The sequence below is a fragment of the Neopelma chrysocephalum genome, unplaced genomic scaffold, assembly GCF_003984885.1.
Source record: "Neopelma chrysocephalum unplaced genomic scaffold, ASM398488v2 Primary Assembly neopelma1_44, whole genome shotgun sequence".
Lineage (NCBI taxonomy): Eukaryota > Metazoa > Chordata > Aves > Passeriformes > Pipridae > Neopelma > Neopelma chrysocephalum.
The window spans coordinates 11,250,301-11,276,468 of record NW_020897703.1 but is presented as its reverse complement, the minus strand read 5'-3'; the positions used below and the strand labels follow the sequence as shown (position 1 = coordinate 11,276,468).

The 26,168-nt window shown below is 37.8% G+C and overlaps 1 protein-coding gene across 1 annotated transcript in view; it reads right to left on the bottom strand.

Moving 5' to 3' along the window:
* TTN (titin) overlaps positions 1–26,168 on the bottom strand; it is a 237,364-nt gene that overhangs the window by 142,555 nt on the left and 68,641 nt on the right. The window contains exons 72-115 of the mRNA XM_027678451.1: positions 25,852–26,139; positions 25,436–25,723; positions 24,326–24,607; positions 23,333–23,611; positions 22,933–23,214; positions 22,525–22,803; positions 22,107–22,394; positions 21,611–21,889; positions 21,228–21,506; positions 20,868–21,146; positions 20,430–20,717; positions 19,982–20,269; positions 17,019–17,300; positions 16,472–16,750; positions 16,080–16,361; positions 15,677–15,955; positions 14,899–15,186; positions 14,474–14,752; positions 14,110–14,388; positions 13,733–14,011; positions 13,009–13,296; positions 12,567–12,854; positions 11,745–12,035; positions 10,751–11,038; positions 9,630–9,722; positions 9,225–9,507; positions 8,790–8,970; positions 8,345–8,434; positions 7,995–8,262; positions 7,636–7,896; positions 6,853–7,062; positions 6,668–6,745; positions 6,527–6,553; positions 5,802–5,849; positions 4,880–4,936; positions 4,671–4,745; positions 4,137–4,391; positions 3,395–3,487; positions 2,848–2,925; positions 2,083–2,151; positions 1,382–1,465; positions 1,079–1,141; positions 757–822; positions 322–402 (exon numbers count right to left, since the gene is read on the bottom strand). Of these exons, the coding sequence (XP_027534252.1) occupies positions 322–402; positions 757–822; positions 1,079–1,141; positions 1,382–1,465; positions 2,083–2,151; positions 2,848–2,925; positions 3,395–3,487; positions 4,137–4,391; positions 4,671–4,745; positions 4,880–4,936; positions 5,802–5,849; positions 6,527–6,553; positions 6,668–6,745; positions 6,853–7,062; positions 7,636–7,896; positions 7,995–8,262; positions 8,345–8,434; positions 8,790–8,970; positions 9,225–9,507; positions 9,630–9,722; positions 10,751–11,038; positions 11,745–12,035; positions 12,567–12,854; positions 13,009–13,296; positions 13,733–14,011; positions 14,110–14,388; positions 14,474–14,752; positions 14,899–15,186; positions 15,677–15,955; positions 16,080–16,361; positions 16,472–16,750; positions 17,019–17,300; positions 19,982–20,269; positions 20,430–20,717; positions 20,868–21,146; positions 21,228–21,506; positions 21,611–21,889; positions 22,107–22,394; positions 22,525–22,803; positions 22,933–23,214; positions 23,333–23,611; positions 24,326–24,607; positions 25,436–25,723; positions 25,852–26,139 (9,261 nt within the window). The remainder of the gene's footprint in view (positions 1–321; positions 403–756; positions 823–1,078; positions 1,142–1,381; positions 1,466–2,082; positions 2,152–2,847; positions 2,926–3,394; positions 3,488–4,136; positions 4,392–4,670; positions 4,746–4,879; positions 4,937–5,801; positions 5,850–6,526; positions 6,554–6,667; positions 6,746–6,852; positions 7,063–7,635; positions 7,897–7,994; positions 8,263–8,344; positions 8,435–8,789; positions 8,971–9,224; positions 9,508–9,629; positions 9,723–10,750; positions 11,039–11,744; positions 12,036–12,566; positions 12,855–13,008; positions 13,297–13,732; positions 14,012–14,109; positions 14,389–14,473; positions 14,753–14,898; positions 15,187–15,676; positions 15,956–16,079; positions 16,362–16,471; positions 16,751–17,018; positions 17,301–19,981; positions 20,270–20,429; positions 20,718–20,867; positions 21,147–21,227; positions 21,507–21,610; positions 21,890–22,106; positions 22,395–22,524; positions 22,804–22,932; positions 23,215–23,332; positions 23,612–24,325; positions 24,608–25,435; positions 25,724–25,851; positions 26,140–26,168) is intronic.

Genomic DNA, 26,168 nt, shown 5'->3' with positions numbered 1-26,168 from the left:
ACTCTATTGAAGTAAAAACACCCTACCCTTGTCTCCAAAAGGCACACAACCTACATATGAACAAGCACAAGACTATTAGGAAAGAGAAGGGCTCAAGCTGAGACAAATTCAAGTCGTAAGTTGTTACAGCACAATTGAAAAAGTGAATATGTGCAATGGAGACAATGCCAAATCAAATAATGCATATGGAGGTAATACAAAACCAAAGACACAAAGAGAGTAAATTCATAAGATTTTTAAGAAAACACAAAATATAATACAATGAAAGACAATTTGTTTGAGTTTTGCTTTTTTCTTTTTTTACTAGGGCAGTAGAAATACCTTTAGCCGATGGAGCTTCTGTTTTAGGGACAGGAATAGGCTTTCTTTCTTCTGGAACACGCCTCTTTGGTACCTCAGGCACTTTAAAGAGATAGGTGGTGATCATTTAGGAGACAGTTCAAATACTTGGTAAATCACAGTAGGCTGCTTTTAACGTGGTGTATAAGCAAACAATCTATATCAAAAACTATGCTGTTTTATCAAACATATACAATATACTTATCTCAAAAAAGCTATTAAAAGAATTATTTAAAGCAGTGTTGAAGAATAATAAGATTCAGAAATGCAGTAGGGCTGGAACTTTGGAGAGTAGAGCCATAGAGAAATGAAAAGATCTCAGTTATTTTATGTTATCCTCTGGTAAACACTTTTAGAGACAGATAAAGGGAAAGTTCAGAAAAATGGGGTGCACAATGATGCAAAGACTTTATTCACCTTCAACATGAGGGATTTCCAGTTCTGTAGAAATGACTTCTTCCTCCTCCTCAACTTCTCTTTGTGCTATAATAGGAATTTTAAAGATATTAAATTTTGAGATAAGAAATATCAGTATCCACAGTAAATCTGAAAAACTTGAAGAAGATATTATGTGTGTCCAGTACACAATGGTCACTGAAACGTATGCTAATACGTAAAAAAATTTAATACCGAAAACCAACAGCAAATCTCACAATGAATTTGATTAAAATTAAAACAAACAAACAAACAAACAAATAAACTCAAATATTGTGTAGCCTCACATCCTTAATCAATCTACCTTCAATTGGGTAAACAGCTTCATAGAATCTTTCTTCAACTGTTTTCTCATGCTCTGGTGGCTCTTCAAAGAAAAGCATTTAAACAATATTAAGATAAAATAGTTGAAATGTTGCCATCTATTAGGTTAAAGAAAACTAAGGCTACATCACACAATGAACAAAAAGAAGCAAGGCATACTGAAAGACAAATATACGATGTGTCTAAATATGTAATTTGCCATACATAAAAATAGATCAAAAGAAAGTCTAGTAGGATTGATTGTTTTTGATTTGGGTTCACAGATTTTTGGTTTTGTACATACCTGTAACATATGAATACTCTTCTTCTCTGTGGACAGAAACTGACATCTTTTCTTCTGAAACAGTCCATGTTTCTACTGTCGGTACTTTAAAGACAGGATTTTGTTTTAGTATTTTATATTCTAGATCCAGATTAGTGGTAGTCAGCATGTGAGTTTTTATCAAATCTTTATCTGTATTGCACATTAAAGTACTAGACATATTTAGACAGTCAGTATTCATATTCTAAAATACTGAACACAAAACAAGCACACAAATATAATATTTAGTATTTGTTAAAGACTACAGACAGAGACACCTTTAACCCAAACATTTGAAAACAAATGCATGCACAGGCTTTTGGAAACAGTCCATCAAAAGAATTCCCAAGGCACTTCTTCAAAGATATTTTTGGTAACTTGGACACAAATAGGCTTATTATGTAAGCAGGCAGAATAGATGAAGAAAAAGCTAAATCATACTGCAATATTCTGTAAGCTGTTTAAACATGAAGCAAAAGTCTAGCCACAAACATGTTAAAAACAGACTTTATGAAAGACTAAAGCATGGTACACATACTATTTAAACACTGAGAGTAGTCACCGTATGACTAGTACAATAGATCCACATAGATACACAGAGGCCCACATATTTACAAGATGCACAGAAACACACAGGATGCTGGAAAAAATGTAAACTGTAATGGAGAGATGCTGATCTGTACCTTCCTTTTTCATAACTTTTTCCTCAACGACCATTGGTGTAGGTTTTGGTGGTACAACTTTCTTGGTAACTGTTGGCATTAGAATTTTGTTATTCAGTCAAATATTTATCAAAGAGATTAAAATACTTCTACAGCTATCTAGCCGTAATATTGAAAATACAATAAAAAAGACAAAAAGAAGCTAACTCATTAGCTAAGTCATACATCTTGGAACTACACAAAGCAGCAAAAGGAATGTGATTTTTTATTTTATTGTTACCGTCCAAATGGGCTGGGTAACTCAGGGCATTTAGCACACAGGTCATTTCCTGACATATATTGAATTGCAGCTGATAAAATCTTGCTGTAGAATGGGAACTGCTATAAAAAAGGAAGTAGTTGCTGAAAGAATAAGGGTAAATCTTTATTTCATAACCAAACAATTAACCAAGATATCCTGGTAGATGGGTCAAGATGGAAATCTGAGCAAGATGGGAATTTCCCCTTTTCAGCTTAGAGTGAGACACACTGTTTCACCCAGTGCAATTTTACACTCACTTCTGTTGTTAAAGGATTGGTAGTTAGCATTTGCATTTAGTATTTTCCCCTAAAAAGCTTTTAATCTTATTCTAAAGAATTAAGCAGAAGCTTTTATTAGATTTTTCAAAGACCGAAAAATTGATCAGACCCTTGTTAAGCAAAGATAAAGGGTATGCAGATCAGCTAAGTAACAATAGCCACTACTTTCATGTAAAGATGACATTAAGGTAATTAAACAGTAGTTACCCTCAGCTCGTTTGACTTTTTCTTCTGCAACCCTCTGAGTGGTCATCTCCACTTTTTCATCGACAGGCTTCTTGACAACTGCAAGTAATTCAGGTAGATTTATTTTTTAAATAATCTTGTAAATTATCTTCCTGACACAAACCAGGTAGAATTGTCTCTTTTCATGTTTAGGATGTTATAAAGTTTGTGTATCCTGTGCACTGTTCAGTGCCCACTCTCCCCTGAGAGATGTGCAGCATTTCCACGCTCAATAGTTACACCCACACACCCTAGGCTAATAAACAGTGAGAAGGAAGGATAACTGAAGCTCAGTTTGGTTTTGCCATCAGTTCTTAGTTTGCTTCAACCACCATCAAGCAAAGAGCTTAGGTATATAAGGTGGGAGAAGAGGAAGGATTGCCATGACCCTTGCTCATGTCACTGTCCAACACAAAGAAAATTTTCTCCCTCCCAAGGAAATGTGAATAACCAGCATCATTCACCTTGAAGGAGACGCATGAGAGATGTTAATCTGCATGTTCTTGTTATTTTTGCAGGAAACTCATACCTTTTTGAACTGTTACTTCCTTCTTTTCCTTCTTTTCAGCTGTAATTGCTGGTGGTTTTCGCTCAGGCACAGGTTTCTTAGGAACTTCAACCACTTAAAAAAACACAATAGAATCACTTAATGATAAAAAATGTGTTGCCTAAAGGCTCTATAGACAGGAAGGTATTAGTTATGACATTATAATTTTATGAATTTGAAAAACACAGAGTTTTGGAGATCCAATTGTTGCAGTAAAATGTTTTGCTTATTTCCAAGTTTGATGGTTTCTCATTAGAGCCAAATTCTGTTCCCAGAGGAATACAGGTTACTAATACCTAAGACAGTTATGCCATGCAAGAAATTTCAAAATATAGTCACTAACATAAAGCATTTTTGGGAAATTTTTAACATAAATCAAATTTATCTAGAACATACGAAAATGATAGAAGAAACATCCAAACAACTAAAAATGACACATATCATTATAAATAATATAAATTGTCTCATATTAGGTTTTTAAGACCTGCAAAGTCCATTAGCAATCACATTATAATGTATTATAATGTATCCATTTTTATCTGCATATATACCTTGCCATACCAGGGTCCTTGGCTTATCAAGTGTCAGTTAAAATTTGTCAGCATATTATAGTTTCAGTTATTGTAACAAAAAAAATTAAAAATGTTGCTTGGTTCAAAATATTGATGCCACAAGATTAAATATGAGAAAAGAGAAAAACAATATGGTATGATAATTAAAATACCTTCTTCATGAATGACTCTTTTTTCTTCATAAGTCACTTCTCTTTTCTCATAAGTTTCTTCCCATTCCTCTTCCCCTTCATCATAGCCTTCTTCCTTGACATAATAATCATGGTCTTCACCATAATCTTCTTCCCATTCTTCATAAGTTTCTTTAGGCATTTCATATATTTCCTTCTTTTCTTCATGTATCTCTTCTCTCCTTGCCATGGATGTTATTTTGACCTCTTTAGGCTTCTCTGGTAGCACCTCAGGGACTGAAAAAAAAAATAAAATTGATTATTCATATCATAGCCTGGAATTTGCAAGGCATGGATGTTCACAGTAATGAAATTATTTCACCTTCACAGACAGTTTAAGGGTCTATATTTTAAGCAGTCCTAATCAGCTTGGATTTTAAATAAGTGTTTTTAACATAAAGACAAAAATCAAACAATTGTGTTTGATTCAAGGTACTGCAAAACAAAACATTTTGTTTCCACCAGGTAATTCTACTATTTTTAAAACAGTTAAAAAAAAAAAGGAAAAAAAGTTACCTTTAGGTGGTGGAACTTCTTCAGGAACTTTTTTAACCACCTTTTGGGGGACTTTCTTTAGTGGAACCTTCTTTTCTGCTTAAGAATAAAATATTTTAAAATGTTAATTAAAAATAAATTAAGCAATGCCCCCAAAAACCAAACAAAAAACCAAAGCCCAACAGTCATGAAACATGTACACACTGTTCAAATACTGTAAGTATTCTGACCTGGCTTCTTCTTCTCTGGAGGTGGAACAAGAGGCAGAAGAATAGGAATAGGGGCAGCTTGTAGGAAAAATGAAATATTTAGAACATAATTTGAGTATGATATGAAAAAAGTTGATTATGAAAAAAAAACCTGGTTTGATTATATGATTTTATTGCAGCTACAGAGTAAGAGCAAACACAGTGCTCATTCTCACAATCTACAGTAGCTGAATAAATATATTTTGAGTGGAAATTCCTGTTCTACCCCTATTTGAACTCTGAACCTTCTTGGCTTTATTTTCTTTGCTGCCATCACTCTCCTATCTTTGCTGATAGCAATTCATCTAAATATGAAATCTTTCCCCTCCTGCTGCCCCTGCAAACATTTACCAAATTACCCAGGAAATAAACCCAAGAAGATTGAGCTTCTAAGGTTCATAGTAAGCTAGTGAATATAACAGAAGTATAAATAATGTTTGTAGTCTGTAGTCCAACCCAGAGCCCAGGGAGAGACCATTTGCAATAAATGTGCAATCCATTGTATGGCTCTAAAAGATTATTTTTTTTTTAGAGGGCAGTAATTTAGACAGCTTGTTTAGAAGATATTTCTGTGGCAAAAAGAAGAAGAGATGAAAACAAAAAATTATCAGGGAGGAAGATGGAAGTAAAAGGAAGATCAAATGAACAACAGACTGATAGGAAAACACGATGAAAGGACTAACTCTTTTTAAGAAAAAAGGCTTCATTCCTACCACTACTTGTGTAGAGTTTTCACCTACCACACAGCAAAGAAGCCTATCCAAGCCAAGTCTTGCCCATATTGTATTTGCACAAGAACAATTATCCGGATCTTATCACTGAGCTGTCTAAGATTTTTCCCTGAGGTTCTCACTGGCCTTCTGCTTCAGTGTAGATATAGAACAAGTACGGTTTATTGCCCTACCTTCAGCTGGTTTTTGAGGTGGAACTGCAACCTTAGCATCAGGAACATCTAGAAAATCAAAATGTTTAATTGACTTAATAAATACTACTAATAAAAATATTCAGTATGCTCTCCCCAAGAATAATAGCTCACGGTGCTTTAATTTTTTTGTGTAACATACAAGGATTGTAGCTTGCTCCTCAAGAATAAGCTAGCCAACCAACCGATAACTAGTTGTATTAACCTTTTCTGAACAGACTGTATAATGTTACATTTTATTTCTAAATAATTCGTGCAACATTTGGAGTAGGTTCTCAGGAACATTTAAAAAAGAAAATCATTATATTTCAGAAGATGATTGCTACTGATTTTGCCTTCTTGGTTGTTTTTTTTCAGTTGCGCAGAGGACATCATATCTATTAATTGGTACTTCATTGTTCTGTTCCTTAGCAATTCAAACAAAAATAACCTTTGGTGTTTTAGAGAATGTGGCATCCTGTACTGTACAAAATAGGGTCCCTATTAATGTCACTGATGATGCAGTTATCACAGTATTCATTGCACCTAGTTACAAGAATAAATAGTTCCACATGTCTATGGATGAGGAATATTTTTTCAGGGAATAGGTTTTACTTACTATAACCAGGAAAAAAAGATTTGAAAATAAAAAATAAAACAGATCAATGCACTAAATCTACGACAGAGTACAGATATGATCTTGTGCCAGTCTTGCTCATGAACTTTACCTGGTGGCTTCAACTCCAGTTTGATTTCTGCAAAAGAATATTAGATTTTTTTTAGGACTATTGATTTTTCCAGAATCATATTTCAAACAAACAAATCTGCACATGGCTATGATCACAAATTTGTTTAGAAAACTTGCTAACCTTTGGTTACCAGATAGAGCTCTGCAGTGCTTCTTGCTTCTCCTCTTGGTTCAAGACGAGCAATTACAGAATATACACCTGCAGCAGCCAAGAATGTTGGTATTTATATGCTTCTATCATTCAAAACCAGACAACAAAATCAGATAAAACAATGGCACTAGCACAGCTTTTCCATGCATATTTACCTTCATCTTCTGCATTAACATTGTGAATAGTCATATAATGACAACGACCTTCACTTCTGAAGCTGTACTTGGGACTCTCTCTCAGTTCAGTGGGGCCTTTATACCATGTCACAACTGCATCATCGAAGGACACCTCGCACTCAAAGGTTGCAGACTGGTGTTCGCTCACAACAATGTTCTGTATGCTCTTCGTGAACTGAATTGGTTCCGCTGGTTTTAGAAACAAAAAAATACATAGATTGTTATTCCTTACCACACCATTTACCTTTGCTAATTCCTTCTCATTTTTTAATCATAACAGCTAAATTATAATGAGGTAATAACAATAAATCTTGAGTGAGTAAGAAAAAGGCATTCCATCTTCTGTGAAGTTTTAGATATAAGAATGAAGATTAGAAGACATAAGAATACAACTATAACAAGATTGCTGTGCAGATACATTATATAAGAGTGGCCATCAAGGAAATTAAAGATAAAGAATAATTAAGAAAGAGAAAGTCCAAGAAAAATATAAGAGTATCAAAGAAAATAGAAGCTAGTATGACTCAGAGTGTTTGCAGGCCAGGGAACAATATTAATGATGGTTTAGTCAAAAAAACTAATGTACCCAAGTATTTCACATACTGTCCAAAGAGAAAGGACAGTAAAATTTGTATTTAGTCCATTTGTAAGTTTGGGAACATGTCTTTCAGAAATTATTTTTAATTTTATTTGTTCTGCTAACAGAACCTCCAGAAATTTTCTATCACTGTTGTAATAAAGAGATTCTATATATTTACAAACCTTCAATGGCCAGATCTGCCGTTGTTTCTAGACTGTCAAGCTTGCAGGTATACTGTCCTTCGTCTTCTGTTCTAACATCCTTGATGATGAGTTTGTGTACTTTGTCAGAGACTTGCGTTGAATATCTCCCTCCTATCTTAATAGGTCTCCCATTTCTATACCACTGAGACTTGGCATTTGGGATAGAGAACTGACAAGTCAGTGTGCATGTTTTTCCTTCCTTGAAAGTAGTGTCATGAAGATGCCGTTCAACTGCAGGTTCTATTAGCATGTTAAAAGTAGAGTATTTTAAGTAGAGATCAGAGTGGAATAAATAAAATATAAATTAATTCAAATACATATTTCAAAAGTACACTTACCAATCACAGTTAGCCTGGCACTGGCAATGTGTGGTCCGCACACTATTCTGAAATTTCCCTGATCCTCAGGCTGACAGTTCCTAATTCTCAGTATGTGGCAATCACCTTCAATTCTAATTTCATATTTGTCATTGGAGTCCAGTTTCTGGGTTCCCTTGTACCATGACAGTTTAATTTCTGGATAGTTAATTTTAATCTCACATTCAAAGATAGCATCCTCATCTGCTAAAACCGTCTGATTTTCAATGTCTCTGACCAGAGTAATAGGCTGAAAAATATTAGTTTAAATTAGTTTCAAGTTCCTTGCTACACGTTTGAACATTTCACAAATTAGTCCAAAAACATATTACCTCTGTTTGTGAGAGTCGTTGCTGAATAAAAGCTACAAGTTCATCAAACTCCTGATCTTCCCTTTGAGCTTTTTCTGTGAGCTCAATTTCCTATAAAATGCAGAATATACTCAAATATTAAAGGATACTAAATGTCAAGCTGTCACGTTTATCCAACATAGAATTAATTCCTACACGAAATTTTCTGTAACTGTACTGTAACTAGCATATCTTCCCATCTTAACAATTGCAATGAAGTTCTGAAGATAGAGCATACTTAGCCAGAAGGCCCATTTACTCTTCTTGGATTTGAGCATGCAAGAAATTGAGAACTGTCAGTAAAAGAACTGAAGAGGAACCAGAAATTCCTGCACGGATCATAACTTCAGAGTATGGACACCAAGTCTGTTCAAAGTAACCATGTTACCCCTAAGAAAGCCAATGCTGCAGTCACACTGTATCTTACCAATCTATGGCTTTCTTCTGCTTGAGTTTGCTTTAGTAACTCAAAGGCTTGCAGGAGGCCACGGAAATCTGTAATTCCATACATGCGAGCATATTTCTCATACTCTTTGGGATCTACATTTTTGAGAAGTTCCAAGATATCAATAGGTTGCTCTTCCTCTTCTTTCTTTTTTGTTGGAGTGCTATGCAAATGAATAGCATAAGTTAAATATACAGCATTTCATTCCTAGAAAGCTGTTTGATGAGAAATTTCATCACCTTAGAACTGCCTTGTGCAGTGGAATCCTTCAGTTTAATCTAGTCAGGTGCTTCTATTTTTAGTACAGTTATTAATATTTAATTAATATTTTAAAATTATATCTTGTTCTGAGATGTACAAGAAAAAAAGTTTCTTCTGTGTTGATAGCAAATTAATCTATAAAAACTTTCAATATACCTTTTTAGTTTTGCCCTGAGATCCCCTTCAACAACTTCTTTCTTTCTTTCTTCTACTTGTAGGTTTACACTCCTCTCAATTTCGCCATGTTGGTTAAAAGCTACACATTTGTACATGCCAGAATCAGTTTTTATTGTGTCCTTTATTTCTAGTTTGGCTTCATCTCCTCTCTGCTGGATTATAATGCGGCCTCCCTGGTTGAGTTGCCTCCATTTTCCCTTCATCCATTTAACATTTGGAATTGGATCTCCTCCAACTTTTGCCATAAATGTTGCAACTGTCTCTGCAGAAAGATGCAAATGAGGAAGCTAAGTCTTTCCACCTCTTTATGACAGAGGGACATAATCTCAAACAAAAGGTGTAGGGAAATAGAAGACAAGGTACTGTTTTGAAAAGAGTTCTTACTTTCCATGACTTTGATACTCTGAGGCTCTGACACAAAATAAAGTTTGCCTTCCACTTCTGCTTTCTTAGCTGCTGGTGCAGCTGCTGGTTTTTCTAAAAAAACAGAGTCAAATAGTTACAAAAGATGGTTTCATGTAATACTTTATGTTCACGCGTGATGATGTTTCTGAAGGAATTGTAAGAAAAGGAATTAATTCCTGAGATGGAACAAAATACTATGCGAGGGATAACAATGTAAAATACTTGAATATTGTTTTAATCAACTGGTATTTTATTTTCAGTTGTATTTTACTTTCAGTTGTATTTTGCAGATGAGACTGAACACTGTGGATCATATATTGAGCTGTTCATTAATTTCAGTCAGGTAATTTTACTCTACATGGTTGTAAATTTATAGATGGATATGCAAATAAGAAGCCTCGTTCTCTAAAATGGATTAGTTTTTAGTGAGATATTGTCTTTTCAGTCTATTTCTGGATATTACACTGTAAGAGTTACTTGCATATTTTTATCGGTGATCTGTTAGATTCTTTTTTTTTTCATTTACATAGTTCTTAGCCTTGTGGCTACCTGTGTAGTGAAAAAGACACTGTTCGTACATACTACTGAACTTCTGTGTCTTTTACGCAATTGTAAGGCAAGACCTACTAGGAAGGACAGTATTTATCTTCAGCTAAAAGATTAAAATGTCAGAGTTGTAACAGTCTTGAAACAACTAGCCTCCAAGGCCATATGCTCAATTGAATTCCTTCTGTACTTTCCTTTAATAAACACTACTGTTCAGATCCTTTCCATAAAATATGCATCTCCAATATTTCACTCATTTAGATTTCATTTTACTTAAATTTGGTGTTTAGATTTAGAAACTAAATTGTTCTTTGTAAGAATATATTGCTGATCTGACACTGATCTCCCACTGTTTATGTCACTAATTGATATAAATTATTGTTAAATATACTATTCTACCAGATTGTACAGTTTTACAAATAACTAAATAATAAAAATAGTTTGTTATAAGATTATTGAGATTATTAACCTTTTTGTTCCACAGAAAACAAAGTGGGATAGAATTTTTGTTGACATTTCCATTTTATGCCTTGATTTTCTCCATGTTACTATACCTTTAACTGTCACTTTAGATTTGCAAGTATCAGTGCCAGCTGCATTCGAAGCTTTGCATACATATTCTCCTGAGTCGGATTTGGTAACTGCAGCAAGTTCTAGAAGAGCTACTCCATTAACAAAGCTGAAGTTGCATCTGTCTGAAGCTCTTATTTCTCTCCCTGCTTTCAGCCACTGAATCCGGATTGGCTCTGATCCTTGGACATGACAGCTAAGTTGGAGCGTATCACCTTCCTCTCCTGCTGCTGGCTGAAGAGGCTGGTCAAAAACTGGAGGCTTTTTAGGTTCTGGAATATGAAAATGCTTGAGTGAATACTTTGGAAAGTATGATCAAGAATATAAGAGAAAGATAAATACATGTGATTCTCAAGGACGCAATGACAAGGAATGGAGAAGGATAAATAGAAGTCTGAGAATGTCAATCATAATGGAATAAATATCAAGAGAGCATGAGAACATGTTTCCCATACAAACATGTGAGAAATATCTTTATCCACTCAGTAAGAATCTTCACATGTAAAAAATAGTATAAGAATTAAAGCACTATTAGGCTGCAAAACTACAGAAGAATCTTTAAAGAAAAAACCCATGCAAATCTCCTGTAAGACTATTATGATGAAGTGTCATGCTGCCACAACTCGCTGTCAGCCCTGCCTAAATGTAGATGTAATTGCACAAACCCCCTGTTATTCCATGAAAAGAGAATGATTAAAAATTCAATAAAAACATTACAAAGATTTCAATATTCACATTAAACCAGAAATAGCAAATAGTGTAAAAGAAGCTTATTCCTGAAAAATAATGGGTTTTTAAATCATAAAACTAAAAGAATTTCTTGATTTTGTGGTTTAACTAAGTTTTATCACATCCATCTCAGGACAAATTACTGCTATTAAGATAAGTATAACCAGCCCATAAGAGAGAACCTATATATTTGCAGCTAAATAAAATAAAGAAAAGCAAGAAGCAAAGAATAATAAGACTTCAACCAACCTCTGATAACTACAGAAGATGTACTCAACACGCTTCCTGCTTCATTGGACACTTTACAGGTATATAAACCAGCATCTGATTGCTCTACGACCTTTATATGCAAAAGCAAGGTATTGTTTTTGAAAGATATTTCACAGTGAGCACTTGAATGGACTTCCTGATTGTTTTTATACCAAGCAACAGTCAAAGGCTGAGAGCCAGAAACACGACCCTCAAGTTTAAGTTCATTCCCTTCTGTTTCTTCTATGGCTTCAGACAATTTCTTAGTAAAAGTAGGAGGAGTTTTTCGTTCTGTAAAAAAAAAGAATAAATTCCATGAATCTAACTTGAGATGAAAAGTTCTAAGGAAAATGTTTCAAGAAAAATTTGAACATTGTGAAATTATTTGCTCACATTTAAACAGGATATAATTTTAAAGGGAAATTATGCTAAGATAAACAACAGGTGTCTTGCTTTTACAGTAACTGTCAGAGTTGATTTTCCTATTTGAAAAAAATTCTCTTATCCTGATTTAAGCCAAACACCATTTAAAAAACCCCAAGAGTTTTGTCAAGTTGTTAAGAAAGAAATAGGCCAAAGCCTATAAAAAAGAAGTAGGCCAGATCCTATAAAGAAAGTAGGCCAAATAAAATATTTCATTTCTCCTCCCATTGTTGTTAGTGACTCTTCCTAATTCCCTTAAAACACCCATAAGTATCTCCACATAGGTACTTTAGGCTACATCTAAAAAGTTTTCTCAAAGTTATCTAGCAGTAATAAGGCTAACGTCCTTTATAATTGAAGGAAGAAAAATGTACACATAATGTATTATCTATTCAGTACCTTTAACAGTCAGTTGAGCTGTGCAAGAGTCCTTTCCAACTTCATTGCTAGCATAGCATGTATATACTCCAGAATCTCCCCTGTCAACTCTCAAGATGGTCAAATGGGCTGTATTGTCTACATAACTGATCTGATAATTTCTTCCTGTTCTAATCTCTTGGTCATCTTTTGCCCAAGTGACTCTAATAGGCTGTGTTCCAGAAACGTGACATTCAAAGTCAGCACTTTCTCCAATAATACCATCCACAGGTGTAACTGGGATGTCAAAGAATGGAGGAGTCTTCCCTTCTGAAGAGTGAAAGAAATAAAAAAGCATCACTTTAAAATCTTGATTTACTTTAAATCTCTGTGAAATAAGCATCTTTTGTACAATACTAAATTCATATATAAAGCAAAACTTAGTTTTAAGATACTTCCATTAAATATTTCACAGCCTACCAACCTGCAAGGATAAGCCTGCCACTAGAAGAAGCAGTCCCAATAGCATTGGTAGCTGTGCAGGTATATTGCCCAATAAGGCTCCTATCTGTCTTCAAAATCTGGAGAGTTGCTACATTATCTACGAACGATGTGTGAACATTGTAGTCCTCTTTTACACGTGCACCGTCTTTAAACCAAGATACTTCGATGGGTTCTGAACCAGCAATGCCACAATCAAACATAACTGGCAGGCCAACAGTTTCATGAACATCTCTTAATTTTCGTGTAAAAGAAGGAGGAAGTTTACGCTCTGTAAGAAAACAGGTATTTTACAGTGAGGTCTTTCAGAAGACATGCAAAATGTTGTTCAGCATATCATTTATTTCGAACCTGATGTGAAAAGAGCCCTGTGCGTATGATTGCAGGAAAATATATAACCATTCCCTCGGTTACACCCAGTGAACCTGTTTAATTTTCAGGACTGCTAATGGTGGAAACAATCAAAGAAATATCCTCAGTAGGGAAAGAAGATGGAAGCTTGTAACACTACAGAAGAGCTGTGGTGACACTTTTCAATTAGCTTTACTGGCAGGCCTTTGTTAGTAGAAGACAGTGCCAAGGGTATCTTATACGTCAAGAAACAGTAAAGTGTTTTACAAGGAAGAGGTAATCTTTGTTTTTCAAAACAGCAAAGCATAGTTAAGAAAAATAGGCCATATTCTTATTTTTAAGATTGAAATATTCACCTTGAACTGTGAGCAAAGATGATGAAGCAGCCTCCCCAACAGTGTTTTCTACTTTGCAGATGTACTCCCCACTGTCACTACTGTCTACCTGGCTGAAAACCAGAGTAGCAATTTGGTTCTTAAAGTGCATTTTCATAGTAGCAGTTCCTCTCAGCTTTGTATCACCTTTGTACCACGATACAATCATTTCTGGTGTTCCAGCAACCTGGCACTGTAAGGATGCAGAATCCCCAACAGTCACCTGCACTGGCTCCAAGGGTGTAATGAAGTAAGGGGGTTCTGAAGGACAAAGAAACGCCATTAGCATAAAAAGATATTGCACAATGAGTATTAGGAGTTAAAATAACACTCGATGGAGTGATGGTGTCTTGACGCACCTAGTATTGTGATTGCACCATGACAATTATCTTTCCCAGAATCATTTTCGATATGACAAGAATATTGCCCCTGATCTTCTAGTTTACTGCTAGGGATTTCCAGTATGGCAGATGTTTCTGTAGTGGTGATGCTACACTTTTCAGAGTGCATTATGTTAACTCCATTTTTCTTCCATGTCACTGAAATCGGTGGAGTACCCGTATACGTGCATTCCAAGATTAAAGTTTTCCCTTTCTCTACACTTAAATCATTCACCTTCTTCACAAATTTGGCTGGTTCTATAATGAACAATGAGAAGAAAACAAATTAAATAAAGCCAAAAGATCATCTTTATAAGCATAAGAAGCAGTAGTCTGGACAAACCTTTGACAAAAAGATGTGTAGTGCATGAAATTTTTCCTGCCTCATTAGAGACCTGGCAAGTGTAATCTCCACTCTCAAGGGGATTTACATCAAACAGCTCCAGTTCTGCAACTGAATCTTGCAAGGTGATATTGCATCTGTGTCCTGGTACTAGTTCAACACTGCCTCTGAACCATTTAACTTCCAGTGGAGAGGAACCTTTTATGATACTAGTAAAGGTTAAGTTTGCCCCAGATAAAACATCCAGTGGTTCAGGTTTCTTCACAAAAGATGGTGGTTCTAAGCATACAAATAGAACAGAGAAGAAGTACATTTGAACTTCTTTTGAAGAGCACAGTAATGAGAAATATGCGACAAAGCAAAAAATGAAGTTTTTCTGAAAATAAATTTGTGCCCTCTGATTCTGGCTTTTTATTGATACTGACCTCTAACACTCAAAAATGCGCTGCATTCATCAGACCCTGCTACATTAGTAGCTGTGCACAAATAAGTTCCCATATCAGATTCCTGAAGTCCGTTCACTTTCAGAGAACAGGTATTGTCTGTAAGGGTAGCCTGATACTTTTCTCCACTGGTAATCTCTTGTCCATCATGAAACCAGGAAACCAGAATAGGTGGCGACCCATAAACTTTGCACTCCAGTACAGCAGAAGAACCCAGCTGACCAAATGTTTCTTTCAGTTTTCTTGTGAAAGAAGGAGGTATAATACGATCTGCATTTGTTTAAAAAAAAAATTTAAAAATTACCATACAAGGTCTTAAAATGCAGAAAGTTCTCCATGCATAAAAAAATGAATGACCTTTCTTTTGCTGTATCTGCATTAGCATTCTGCTGCTAAGCAGCCAAGTATTTGAAAAATAGATAGTTGATTGTTAAGGATATGTTGGAGCTTTCATTCAAAATTTTTGAGGGACACCTTTTATTTTTGCTGTTCTGTTTCATAAGCAACAATATTGCACCAACTGTCCAAGAAGACATGTAGATTAAAGCTGAAGAAATCAAGTCCTTTCAATAACTCCTTCCCCTCAGAGTTTAGGTACGCATCCATTATTGAAGCCTGTCAAAGTAGCATGCCAAGTACTCCTAAGATTACACAAGCAATGAGTTTCTTAGGTTGCCAGTCACAATAATCACTTTGCTATCTGAAGGCTTTGTAAAAGAACTAAAGGATCACATGTACTCAAAAAGAGTAGTCAACTAACCTGAAACATGCACTGAAGCTGTGCAGCTGCTTTTACCAACACTGTTTTTCACCTCAAAAGTATATTCTCCACTGTCTTCTAGTGTTGCATTGAGGATCTTAAGCCCAGATACTTTGTTGAAGAAACTGATTTTATATTTATGGTCAGTGGACAGCTCATTACCATCCTTAAACCACCTAACAGTAAGCTCTGGTGTGCCATCTACTGTGCATTCCAGAGTACAAGAGTCTCCCGCTGTAACTTTGACTGGGCCTGGCTTCTCTACAATGACTGCAGGTTCTGCAATGAAATGCAAGTCAGAAAAATTTTTAAATCAACAGTGCAATAGTTGTTATCATTATAATTAACATTTAAATTCTAAAGAATCTTAAAACACACTGTGTTTTTATCGCATGCTACCAACCTAGCACTTTCACCGTGGCAAAGCATTCCTGAACTCCAGCATCATTTTTTATCTGACAAATATATTTCCCAGCATTGGTTGGTTCTGCATTTCCAATCTGCATAGTTGCGATGTTTTCTGAATAGGAGATCCAAAGATTATCGCTTTCTCTAATGATTTCCCCTTTGTCTTTTAACCACAGAACAGAAATGGGCTGTGATCCTTTTACTTCGGCCTGCAGTTCAATTGACTCCCCAACTACGACAGTGAGATCACTCAGCTTCTTCACAAATGTTGGTGGTGCTATTTAAGAGAAGATATTTAACAGTAAAAAAACATGCCAGGAGCGGAAAAGTAGGAGGAGAATGACAGGAACAAAGAAATGTCAAGAAGGTGCCAATCCTTGTACAAACCTCTTAGTGTTACAGAGCCAATACAGGTGTCACTTCCGACATCATTTACAGCTTTACAGTGATATTCACCAACATCTGCAGTATCCACACTAAGAATGTGAATACTAGCTGAGTAGTTCTCAGACATGACCTTATACTTCTTGCTGCTCCGAATTTCTCGTTTATCTTTATACCATGAAATCTGGAATGGAGGAGTGCCCTGAAGCTCACATTCCAGATGAATATCAGACCCTTTCAAAGTCTGGACTGGATGGGGCTTCTTGGTAAAAATGGGGGGTGCTGGAAAAAGAAAAGAATTATAGTTTATGTTATTTGAGCAAAGTAGATTAAAGAGGACAGACGATTCAAGGAGCCATTCTGATGCCGAATAGTAAAGATAAACAATGGATAAGAAAGACCTCCCACAGAGATCAGAAAAAAGCAAGAGACTTGCCCTCTAGTCAGACAGGTTTTGGCCTCTCTGACAAAAGAAAGTGGGATTTAAGAGTTTTTCAGCAAAGGAGGACTCTTACAGCTAGAAATGGAAGGAAAGAACTGAGGTTCTGACCTTTTACTCTCAGTGAAGTACTGGTGCTTGCACTACCCGCCGGATTCTGAGCTTCACACGTGTAGTCACCGCTGTCTTCAACACTGAGGTTGTGCATTTCAATGACTGCCACTGAATCCTCAAAGGACATTCTGTATTTTTCACTGGGATGAATCTCAGTTTCACCCTTGTACCAGGTGACTTTGATTTCTGGAGATCCACCTACTTTGCATTCATACTTAACGGAATCGTGCTGTTTCACAAGTTTTGAGGAGTCTAGTTTCTTAATAAACCTTGGTGGTTCTGGAAAGCCAAAAAGGGGAAATGATGCTTTAAACTGCACTGATTCTTTGAATAAGCAGGGAGATAAGTAACAAAAACTGTAAACTTTAGGGACATATGGAAAAAATCTGATTTTGCAGTGGTTATGGATTTTCTAGATGATTTAAAGTTGGTCCAAAATCTAGATTAAGAAGCAAACAAGTTCTCTATATGCATTTCAGTTAGTTTCTCCTTACTTTATTGACCCACTGTACCTCTCCTTGTATGTATTCAGTACTTATTCTTTAAGAAATAACCTCTTGTAACACATGACCAATCCAAATGCCTGATGGAAATGCAAGAATCCAACTGTTCAGCCAAGCAACATTAGTAAAAGCATTTCTGTTGAGCATTAGAGCAACTGCTTTATATCTTAATATGTAATTAATAATTAATATAGTCAATAAATGTTTCTGCATTATAACCTCTCACACATAATGCAAAGCCAAACATAAAGTTGCATGTAAGGAATAAAAGTTAAGGAGCTTATGTAGCAAACAAAAGAGCTTCAAAATAATCATGTTGAAAAGAATTATGAGATGACTGGTATTACACAAGTTGGCGTTAAATGTCCTGTGACTGAAAAGTAAACCAGATGGTTACATTTTGTTCCATAAGTAGAGGAAAGGAGTGGAGGTTTGACACTTTTCATCAAAAGTACCATGTGGATGATTAGAATCACAAGACTGAATGCCCGTGGATCAAAGATATAACCAGTAAAACCAAGAGGTGGTAACGTGGGCACAACAAGCAAATCTCTCTGCACAACAGGATGATGTGCCACTTTGCGCATCTGTCTGTAAAGTGTGGGAAGAATATCTATTTTATTGTGGGTTACTTCAACCTGTGGGTCAATTGCAGAACATCCTGTGTTGTTAGTAACAAAACTTCCTTAGAGTTTCTAAAAATATAAATAACGGCTTGTTAACATCAGGACTCTTGGAACCTTAGCAGTTTACTATCAGATTTCAATTTGAGAGGAAGTTGATTATCTATCTGCATATTAACTGTTGCTGAGTAGTTACAGTCTAATTCCACTCCTTTCAAAAAATGAGGATATACATGTTAGTAAGGTATATATTTAGAATGTAAAGTAGTTTCTGGAACATAAAGCAATTGTTAAAACTACAGATTGGGAACATTAGATGTTAAAGTGAGAAAGTTAACAAAAAACTGGGAGTTTTTCAAGGTCAATTGAACAAAAGATCTTAATTCTACAAACAAAAAGTTGCGTGCCATAGAAGTGAGACAGCATATACTCAAATGGAACACAATGCAAATCAATACACACAAGGAGATTGCCCTTCCAAGCTCTATAGAAATTGGCTGAAAACAATGAACATCACTAATTTAACAGCCGTGGGGAAACTGTACAAATTCTAAAGGACTGAAGTGACTGTAAGTGTAAACTCAGGATCAAAAAATAAATAATAATCCTGAAAAAAACCCCCAGGATTTTATGAATAAAGATCTGAAGGGTAAGAAAATAAATAAGGTCAGTTGGGATCACTTCATGAATGGTAACTCTGGTCAAATAAACCTATTAGCAACGTTATAATTAATAATAAACAGAATTGTGATTGCGGTGGAAAGAAGCTTCAGATCTTTTAAAGAGATTAGATTTTTTACCACAACCTTCTGTAAATTAAGCCACATAGTACAGCAACCCTACTTATTACTGAATTCAGGTAATTCAGTCTTACACACTCTTCCCATCCCCACCAAGAAAAATCCCTAAGGCTAGAATATACTTGATATATATAAAACATTTGTTACACAATTAATACAAAATCTTGCTACTGGTAGTTCAGCTCCCTGTGTTATTTGTCTTAGAGAGTAAAAGGAGTTACTCTCAAAATATTTTTCCCCAAAATTCATGTAGAGGAAAAAGAAAAAAAAAGGAATAGAAGTGCTAAACCAACAGGGACATTTGACCTCAAGCATAATCTAAGCAGTGTATTTTACATTTCTTCTTTTACAAAATCAGTAAAAATAAGATGTCTGGAACAGCTATAAATAGTTCCCACCTACTTTGAGAAAATTGCACTAATATACAAGTGTCACTCGTACCAAGACAGTCTGATCCAGTAAAAAATTTAGATTTCACTTTTAGATCCACATGCTATGTGGAGAAGTGACGTGCTGTTGGAACGGATATTTGTTACCAAGTCTGCTCTCAGATCCTCCAATTTTGCTGCATAGAACAGCAATTTTCAATATTTTCAGCCTGTGAATGAGCAAAACTACTTGCAGGAGTTTTTTGCACACCCAATACAAATACTTTTAAGCCTCATAAGTGAGCTGAGTTTCCGTCAGTTTCTTTCCCTCCCATGGGCAACCTAGTGAATGTCACTGCTGGAGAAAAACTTCAGACAGCTAGATCTTGCTGCCCAACATGACCATTCATAAAGGCGCAACAGGGTACTAAGTCAGAGTTAACATTTCAATGGAAGAATCCCTTTGATAAGAAAAATCACACACTATACCAGATCAGAAGAAAGATGAATAAGTATTTAAGTATTACAATAATATTTAAGTGAAATAAGACATCTTAACGTAGCCTTTTGTGAAGGTTGTTAATTGCATGTCTGTATTCAGGACTGTGTTTTTCAGGTGTGTCTTGCAAAGAAAAGCCTTATGAACACTAAAGCCCACAGCAATACCTTGTACAGCCAGCTGGGCTGCGCACGCATCCTTTCCAACACTGTTGCTGGCAGTACATGTGTAGAGTCCAGCATCCCCTTTACCAACTTTTAGGACTGTCAAGCTGGCTGTGTTTTCCACGAGTGTCATTTTGTAGTTGCCACCAGGACGAATCTCTCTGTTGTCTCTGGTCCAAGTAATCCTCATGGGAGCAGAACCAGTCACATGGCACTTAAAGGTTGCACTTTCCCCTAGTGCCACATCAATAGATACTGGCTTGATGTCAAAGAAGGGAGGTTGTAGTTGTTCTGCAAAGAGGAAAGCACGGCAGAGCTCATCAACAAGCCCTCCTCACCACTCCATGCCCATCGTCCCTTGACACCATACAAAGGGTAGAGTGGGAAAAGGTGGGGGGAAATAAAAGAGCAAAGACATAGGAAACTCTTCATTAAAGTAGGAGCTACAAACCTGTGAGAAGAAGTTTGGCACTGGAAGATGCAGTCCCCAGAGCATTTTGGGCTGAGCAAGTATATTGGCCACAGTGAGCCATACTAGTTTGCAAGATTTGGAGAGTCGCAACGTTATTTAAGAAGGCTGATTGCATGTTATCACTGTCACTTAAGAGAACCCCATCCTTGTACCAAGACACCTGGATAGGCTCTGAGCCATTTATACGGCAGTCAAATGTCACTGGGGCACCAACCACCTCCTGAATATCTTTTAGTTTTCTGGTGAATGTAGGGGGAAGTTGACGTTCTGTAAAACAATAATAATCACCACTATCAGTAGGAAGCCATCCTGTCAACCTAGAATTAATTAACTTTGAAATTAATAAGAACCCCTTCCTGTAGGCAAAAAAGAGTTCCTACAAACTACCCCAGAAAAGAGTGGCCCTTGGCCCATCACCTTTAACAACAAGCAAAGCTGTGGAGGTGGCGAAGCCGATGCTATTTTCTGCTTTGCAGATATATTCTCCAATGTTGCTATCCTCTACAGCGGAGAATGCCAGTGTTGCCACATGGTTCTTGAAGTGCATTTTGTAAGCTTGTGTTGATCTCAGCTTGGTGTCATCTTTATACCAGGACACCTTGATTTCTGGTGAACCACCAATCTGGCATTTTAAGATCAAGGGCTCGCCAACCTTCACCTCCACACGGTCCAGATGCGTGACAAAATAGGGTGGTTCTAGGGATGGAGAGAGCATGGTGAGCAGAGACAGAGCATCACTGGGGTGGGTGCCCAAGGGGAATCAGGGTTGAGGCATACCTAAGATGGATACAAGGCTGTGGCAAACATCCCCACCCGCCTCATTTGCCACCTCACAGGTGTATTCGCCTTCATCATTCTTGGTGCTATTGAAGATTTCAAGAATGCCAGATTTTTCAGTAGTTGTAACACTGCAGCGTGGAGACTGCACAATGGGCATGCCATTTCTTTTCCAGGTGACAGAGATGGGAGGGGTGCCTATGTAGCTGCTTTCCAGCACAATGGACTTCCCCTGCTCCACACTGAAATCACTTAATTTCTTCACAAAGACTGCAGGCTCTGTGAGGAGGTATAAATCAATAGTGAGAGGGACAGAAGTGGAAGAGATGTAGGCAGACCGTGAATGAAGATAACTGTGCATTCATGCACACACTCAAACACACCTTTAACAAAGAGCTGGGTTGTACATGAGGCACTGCCAGCATCATTTGTGACCACACAGGCATAGTCCCCGCTGTGGCCTGGCTCCACGTTGTACAGCTGCAGCTGTGCCATAGACTCATTGAAAGAGATGGAGCAGTTGCTGTCCGGCACCAGCTCCCTGATGCCTCGAAACCAGGTCACTTTGAAGGGAGCACTACCCTTGATGTAGCTGGTAAATGTTACACTTGATCCAGGCAAAACTTCCTGGGGATCAGGTATCTTCACAAAAGAAGGTGGTTCTAAAGATCACGCAAAGAAGTGAAAGAGGGAAAAAGATGTTAATAGGAGAGTTTCTGTTGGGAGGAAAACTGGAACAGGTTTGAGTCAAGAAAAAAACCCCACAGGAAAAATCCCCCAAAAAACAAACATGAAAAAGAAACCATGGGAAAGCAGAGGGAAGAAAGAGAAGAGGGAAGAAGAATTTTGGTGAAAGTACTGTAGTATCCTTACACTGACCTTGTACAGTCAAGAAGGCACTGCATTCATCAGATCCAGCCACATTGGCTGCCACACAGGTATATGTCCCCGTATCTGTGACAGCCAGAGCATTCAGCTTCAAAGCACAAACATCATCCAAGAATGAGATTTCATATTTTTCTCCACTAACAATCTCATTCCCATCTTGAAACCAGGACACAGATATGGGGGATGTGCCAGACACTTTGCACTCCAGCAGCACTGAGGATCCCAGCACCCCATTTGTTTCCTTTAATTTTCTTGAGAATGAAGGAGGAACAAGACGATCTAAGTAGGACAGGGAAGAAGTACAGGAAGAGAAAGGTTGGTTTTGGCTTTTTTTTCAGTGGAAAGAAAAGGGGGAAAAATAAAAGCTTCTTTTAAAGACAAATGCGAACAACAAAGACATAGAGCTGACCTGAAACATCAACTGAAGAAGTGCAGCTGCTGTCCCCCACTTCATTGTGCACCTCAAAAGTATATAAGCCCCTGTCTCCCCTGTCTGCAGAAAAGACTTTCAAAGTGGATATATTGTTGAAAAAGGTAATTTGGTATTTGCGGTCACTCCTTAGTTCTCTGCCATCTTTGTACCACTTGGTGATAAGTTCAGGTGTTCCTCCTACTTTGCACTCCAGGGTAAAAGGATTACCGGCCATTACTGTGATTGGCTCAGTCTTCTCTAAGATGACTGCTGGTTCTGAAATAGGAAGAACTGTGTGTCACCAAGAAATCTACCCTCCAACTAGTGAGCAGAGGACATAAGCAGAGAACAAAGGCAATTTTGCAAGCTGTAAGATATAGTAGCTGTGAAGTAGGCTATACCCACCTAGGACTTGTAAAAAGGCAGAGCACTCCCGCATGCCAGCATCATTTTTGATCTGACAGATGTACTTCCCAACATCTGCTCCCTCTGCACTGGCTATCTCAAGAGTTGCTATGTTGTCCATAAACCACATTTGAACATTTTCACTCTCCCTAATAACTTCACCCTTATCCTTGAGCCAGACAACAGAAATTGGTGGGGATCCTTCCACCACTGCCTGCAGAGCTGTTGGCTCCCCGATGAAGATTGCAGTGTCACTCAGCTTCTTGGCAAACCGTGGGGGTTCTGATGGCAAAAACAAGGAGGTAGAGGACAGTTAATCATACATGCTTGCTTGAAAGAGAGACAGCAAGAAAATCAAGAAAAGTGGGCAGTGATGTTGCTGATCCTCTAGCATACAAACCTTTGAATTTCACTGGGCAAGTGCAAGTGTCGCTTCCCACCTCATTCATAGCCTTGCATTGATATTCTCCAGTATCTTGAGATTCCAGATTAAGAATATGAAGACTGGCAACGGAGTGTTTTGCTGTCACCTTGAATTTCTTGCTGCTCCTGACCTGCCTTCGGTCCTTGAACCAAGCCACCTCAAAGGGTGGGGTCCCTGCTATCTCGCACTGGAGGATAACATCTGAGCCTTTAAGAGTCTCCACAGGGCTTGGCACTTTGCTAAAAACAGGTGGTTCTATAAAAAAAGAATCACAGCATAACATGTGAGCCTGCTTCTCTGGGTGGGTTTCTGGAGAGTAGCAGGAGGCAACATATTCAGGAAGGGAGCCTACATTTATTCTTGTAAACACATATTTAACTTTTAAATATGTGACCTGACCTCTAAAAAATCCCAGCAGTCCAAAGAGCAGAAAATGTGACACTTCTGCACCTGTTTGGAGTCAGTGCTTAGTGTCCCTCCCCAAAAGCCACTCTCCCTGCTCTCCAGGATCACATTCCAGCTTTCCTCCCCACTCTTTCTAGTCATGAAAGCTACAATCAGTGAGACTCAGTTACACAGCCTCCTCTTCCGTCTTAAATTTTATTCCTGTCAGGATCACTGTGTATAAAGAGGAGGCAGAGGGATGGCTGAAAAGTATTTCCAGCTCCCTCACTGTGGCTGGTGTTCTATCTAGTCCTTGTGATTTGAAAACCTTGCCTTGTTCAGCTTTCAATTGACTTAAATGAAGAGACAAGGGAACAGCTGCACAGTGCTCAACACCCACCACAATTTCCTGCCTGATCTCTGCTGCATAAACTCAGCAGCATTTCAATGTGAGACCAGATGGAGAGACACTGTCCCAGAAGCCACCAACTTCTGCAGCAGCAGCTCCCTGTCTGAGGGACGTGCAGCTGGGAGCAGGGACTGGCAGCCAGGGATTCTGGCTGTGTGGGAAGCCACGCTGCTAACCTTTCACTGTGACTGAAGTGCTGCAGCTGGCTGTGCCGGCAGAGTTATGGGCTTCACATATGTAATCCCCAGCATCTTCAGTGTTGGCACCCAGGATGGTTAGCATCGCCACAGAGTCTACAAAGGACATGTGGAGCCTGTCGCTCGCCTGGAGTGCCTGATCATTTTTATACCACACGATTCTGATCTCTGGTGTGCCACTGATTTTACATTCAAGTTGAACTGTGTCCCCCTGCTTCACGAACCGCAAAGCTTCAGGCTTCTTGATGAACTTGGGAGGTTCTGCAGAACAGAATAAATATGTAGAGAATGACAGGATACCTGTTTGCCATGTGAAATCTACAGTGCTGAGCGAAAGTTCTGGGAGGCACAAGAGTACTGTGGAACAACAAAGTAAGATTGCTACAGTAGCTGGCTGCATCCCCACCAGAATTTCCTCTCAAGGAAAGACAGAAGATGGAAAAAAGAAAGCAAAGACAACAACTAAAACTATGTTCTGCCAACTTTGGACCCTGCTGCATCAGACAGATGAAGATATAGAAAACATACAAAGGACGGTTGCTCCATCCAAGGGAAATTTTGCTGTTACCTTTGAGGGATAACAGGTTCCCAGGCCAGCATGAAAGATTTGACAATTCTTTCATCCCCAGGAGCAACAGAAACACGGTAGGGATAGTTTCACTCGCTTAAACATATTTAAAGTATACTTCTGCATGAAGAAATTAAGTGATGCATAGTCTAGATTAAATCAACAATTCAAAATTGAAATCTTTAGCAAAGTCAAAAGAGTTCGCTGGCAAACAACGGCAAGATACTGTATTTACTTATCACTGTGTTCCATATAGTAATTACTATGACTGAATACCACAGAGACTAAAGTTAAAAGCAGCGTGAGTGCAATTCTCCCTACAAACAGGTTCACAAAGAGAGAGATTTCACAGGCACAAAATGTTACATATTACTATGGGAGAAGGTCACTTCATGGTTTATGTCTGCTGTCTGGAAAGCTACTTTCTATATATTTCTGAACTAGAAATGGTAGAAGATGAGACGAAAAAGTCTCTTTACCCAAGAAAAAGAAAACACACAAAGGTGATTTAGTCTTAATACCTTTGACACTGAGTTGGGCTGAGCAAAAGTCTTTCCCAGCTTCATTACTAGCTTGGCAAGTATATTGGCCAGAGTCTCCTTTACCCACTCTGAGCACTCGAAGGTGAGCTGTGTTGTTTATAAATGTAATATTGAAGTTTCCTCCAGTTCGAATCTCCCGACCGTCTTTGGACCAGGTTATGTGTATTGGCTGGGCACCCGTAACATGACATTCAAAGTCAGCACTTTCTCCAAAAGGCACATCAATAGATTCTGGTTTGGTGTCAAAGACAGGTGCTTGCTTGGGTTCTAGAAGCACAAGAAAACCATGTAATACACCTCACAAAAAAGTTAATCCAACACACAGATACCATTGCACGCATGAAATGAGAGAGAGGAGCCTGTGATCCAGGCAAAAATTTTGTAAGCCAACACACCTGCCACTGTGAGCCTAGCACTTGTGGTGGCAGTGCCCACAGAATTGGTGGCTGTGCAGGAGTACTGCCCAGTATGATTCATCTCGGTTCGCACCAGTTGCAGCACTGCAACGTTATCTACAAAGGATGTGTGCACATTGTGGTCACCACTCAGTGGCACCCCATCTTTGTGCCAAGTAACAGTAATGGGTTCTGAGCCATTGAGCCGACACATAAATTTAAGGGGTAAACCAGCAGGGTGCTCGATGTCCTTTAACTTTCTTGCAAAGGAAGGTGGTCGTTTGCGCTCTAGAAGAAAGCAAGTAAAGGATAAATAA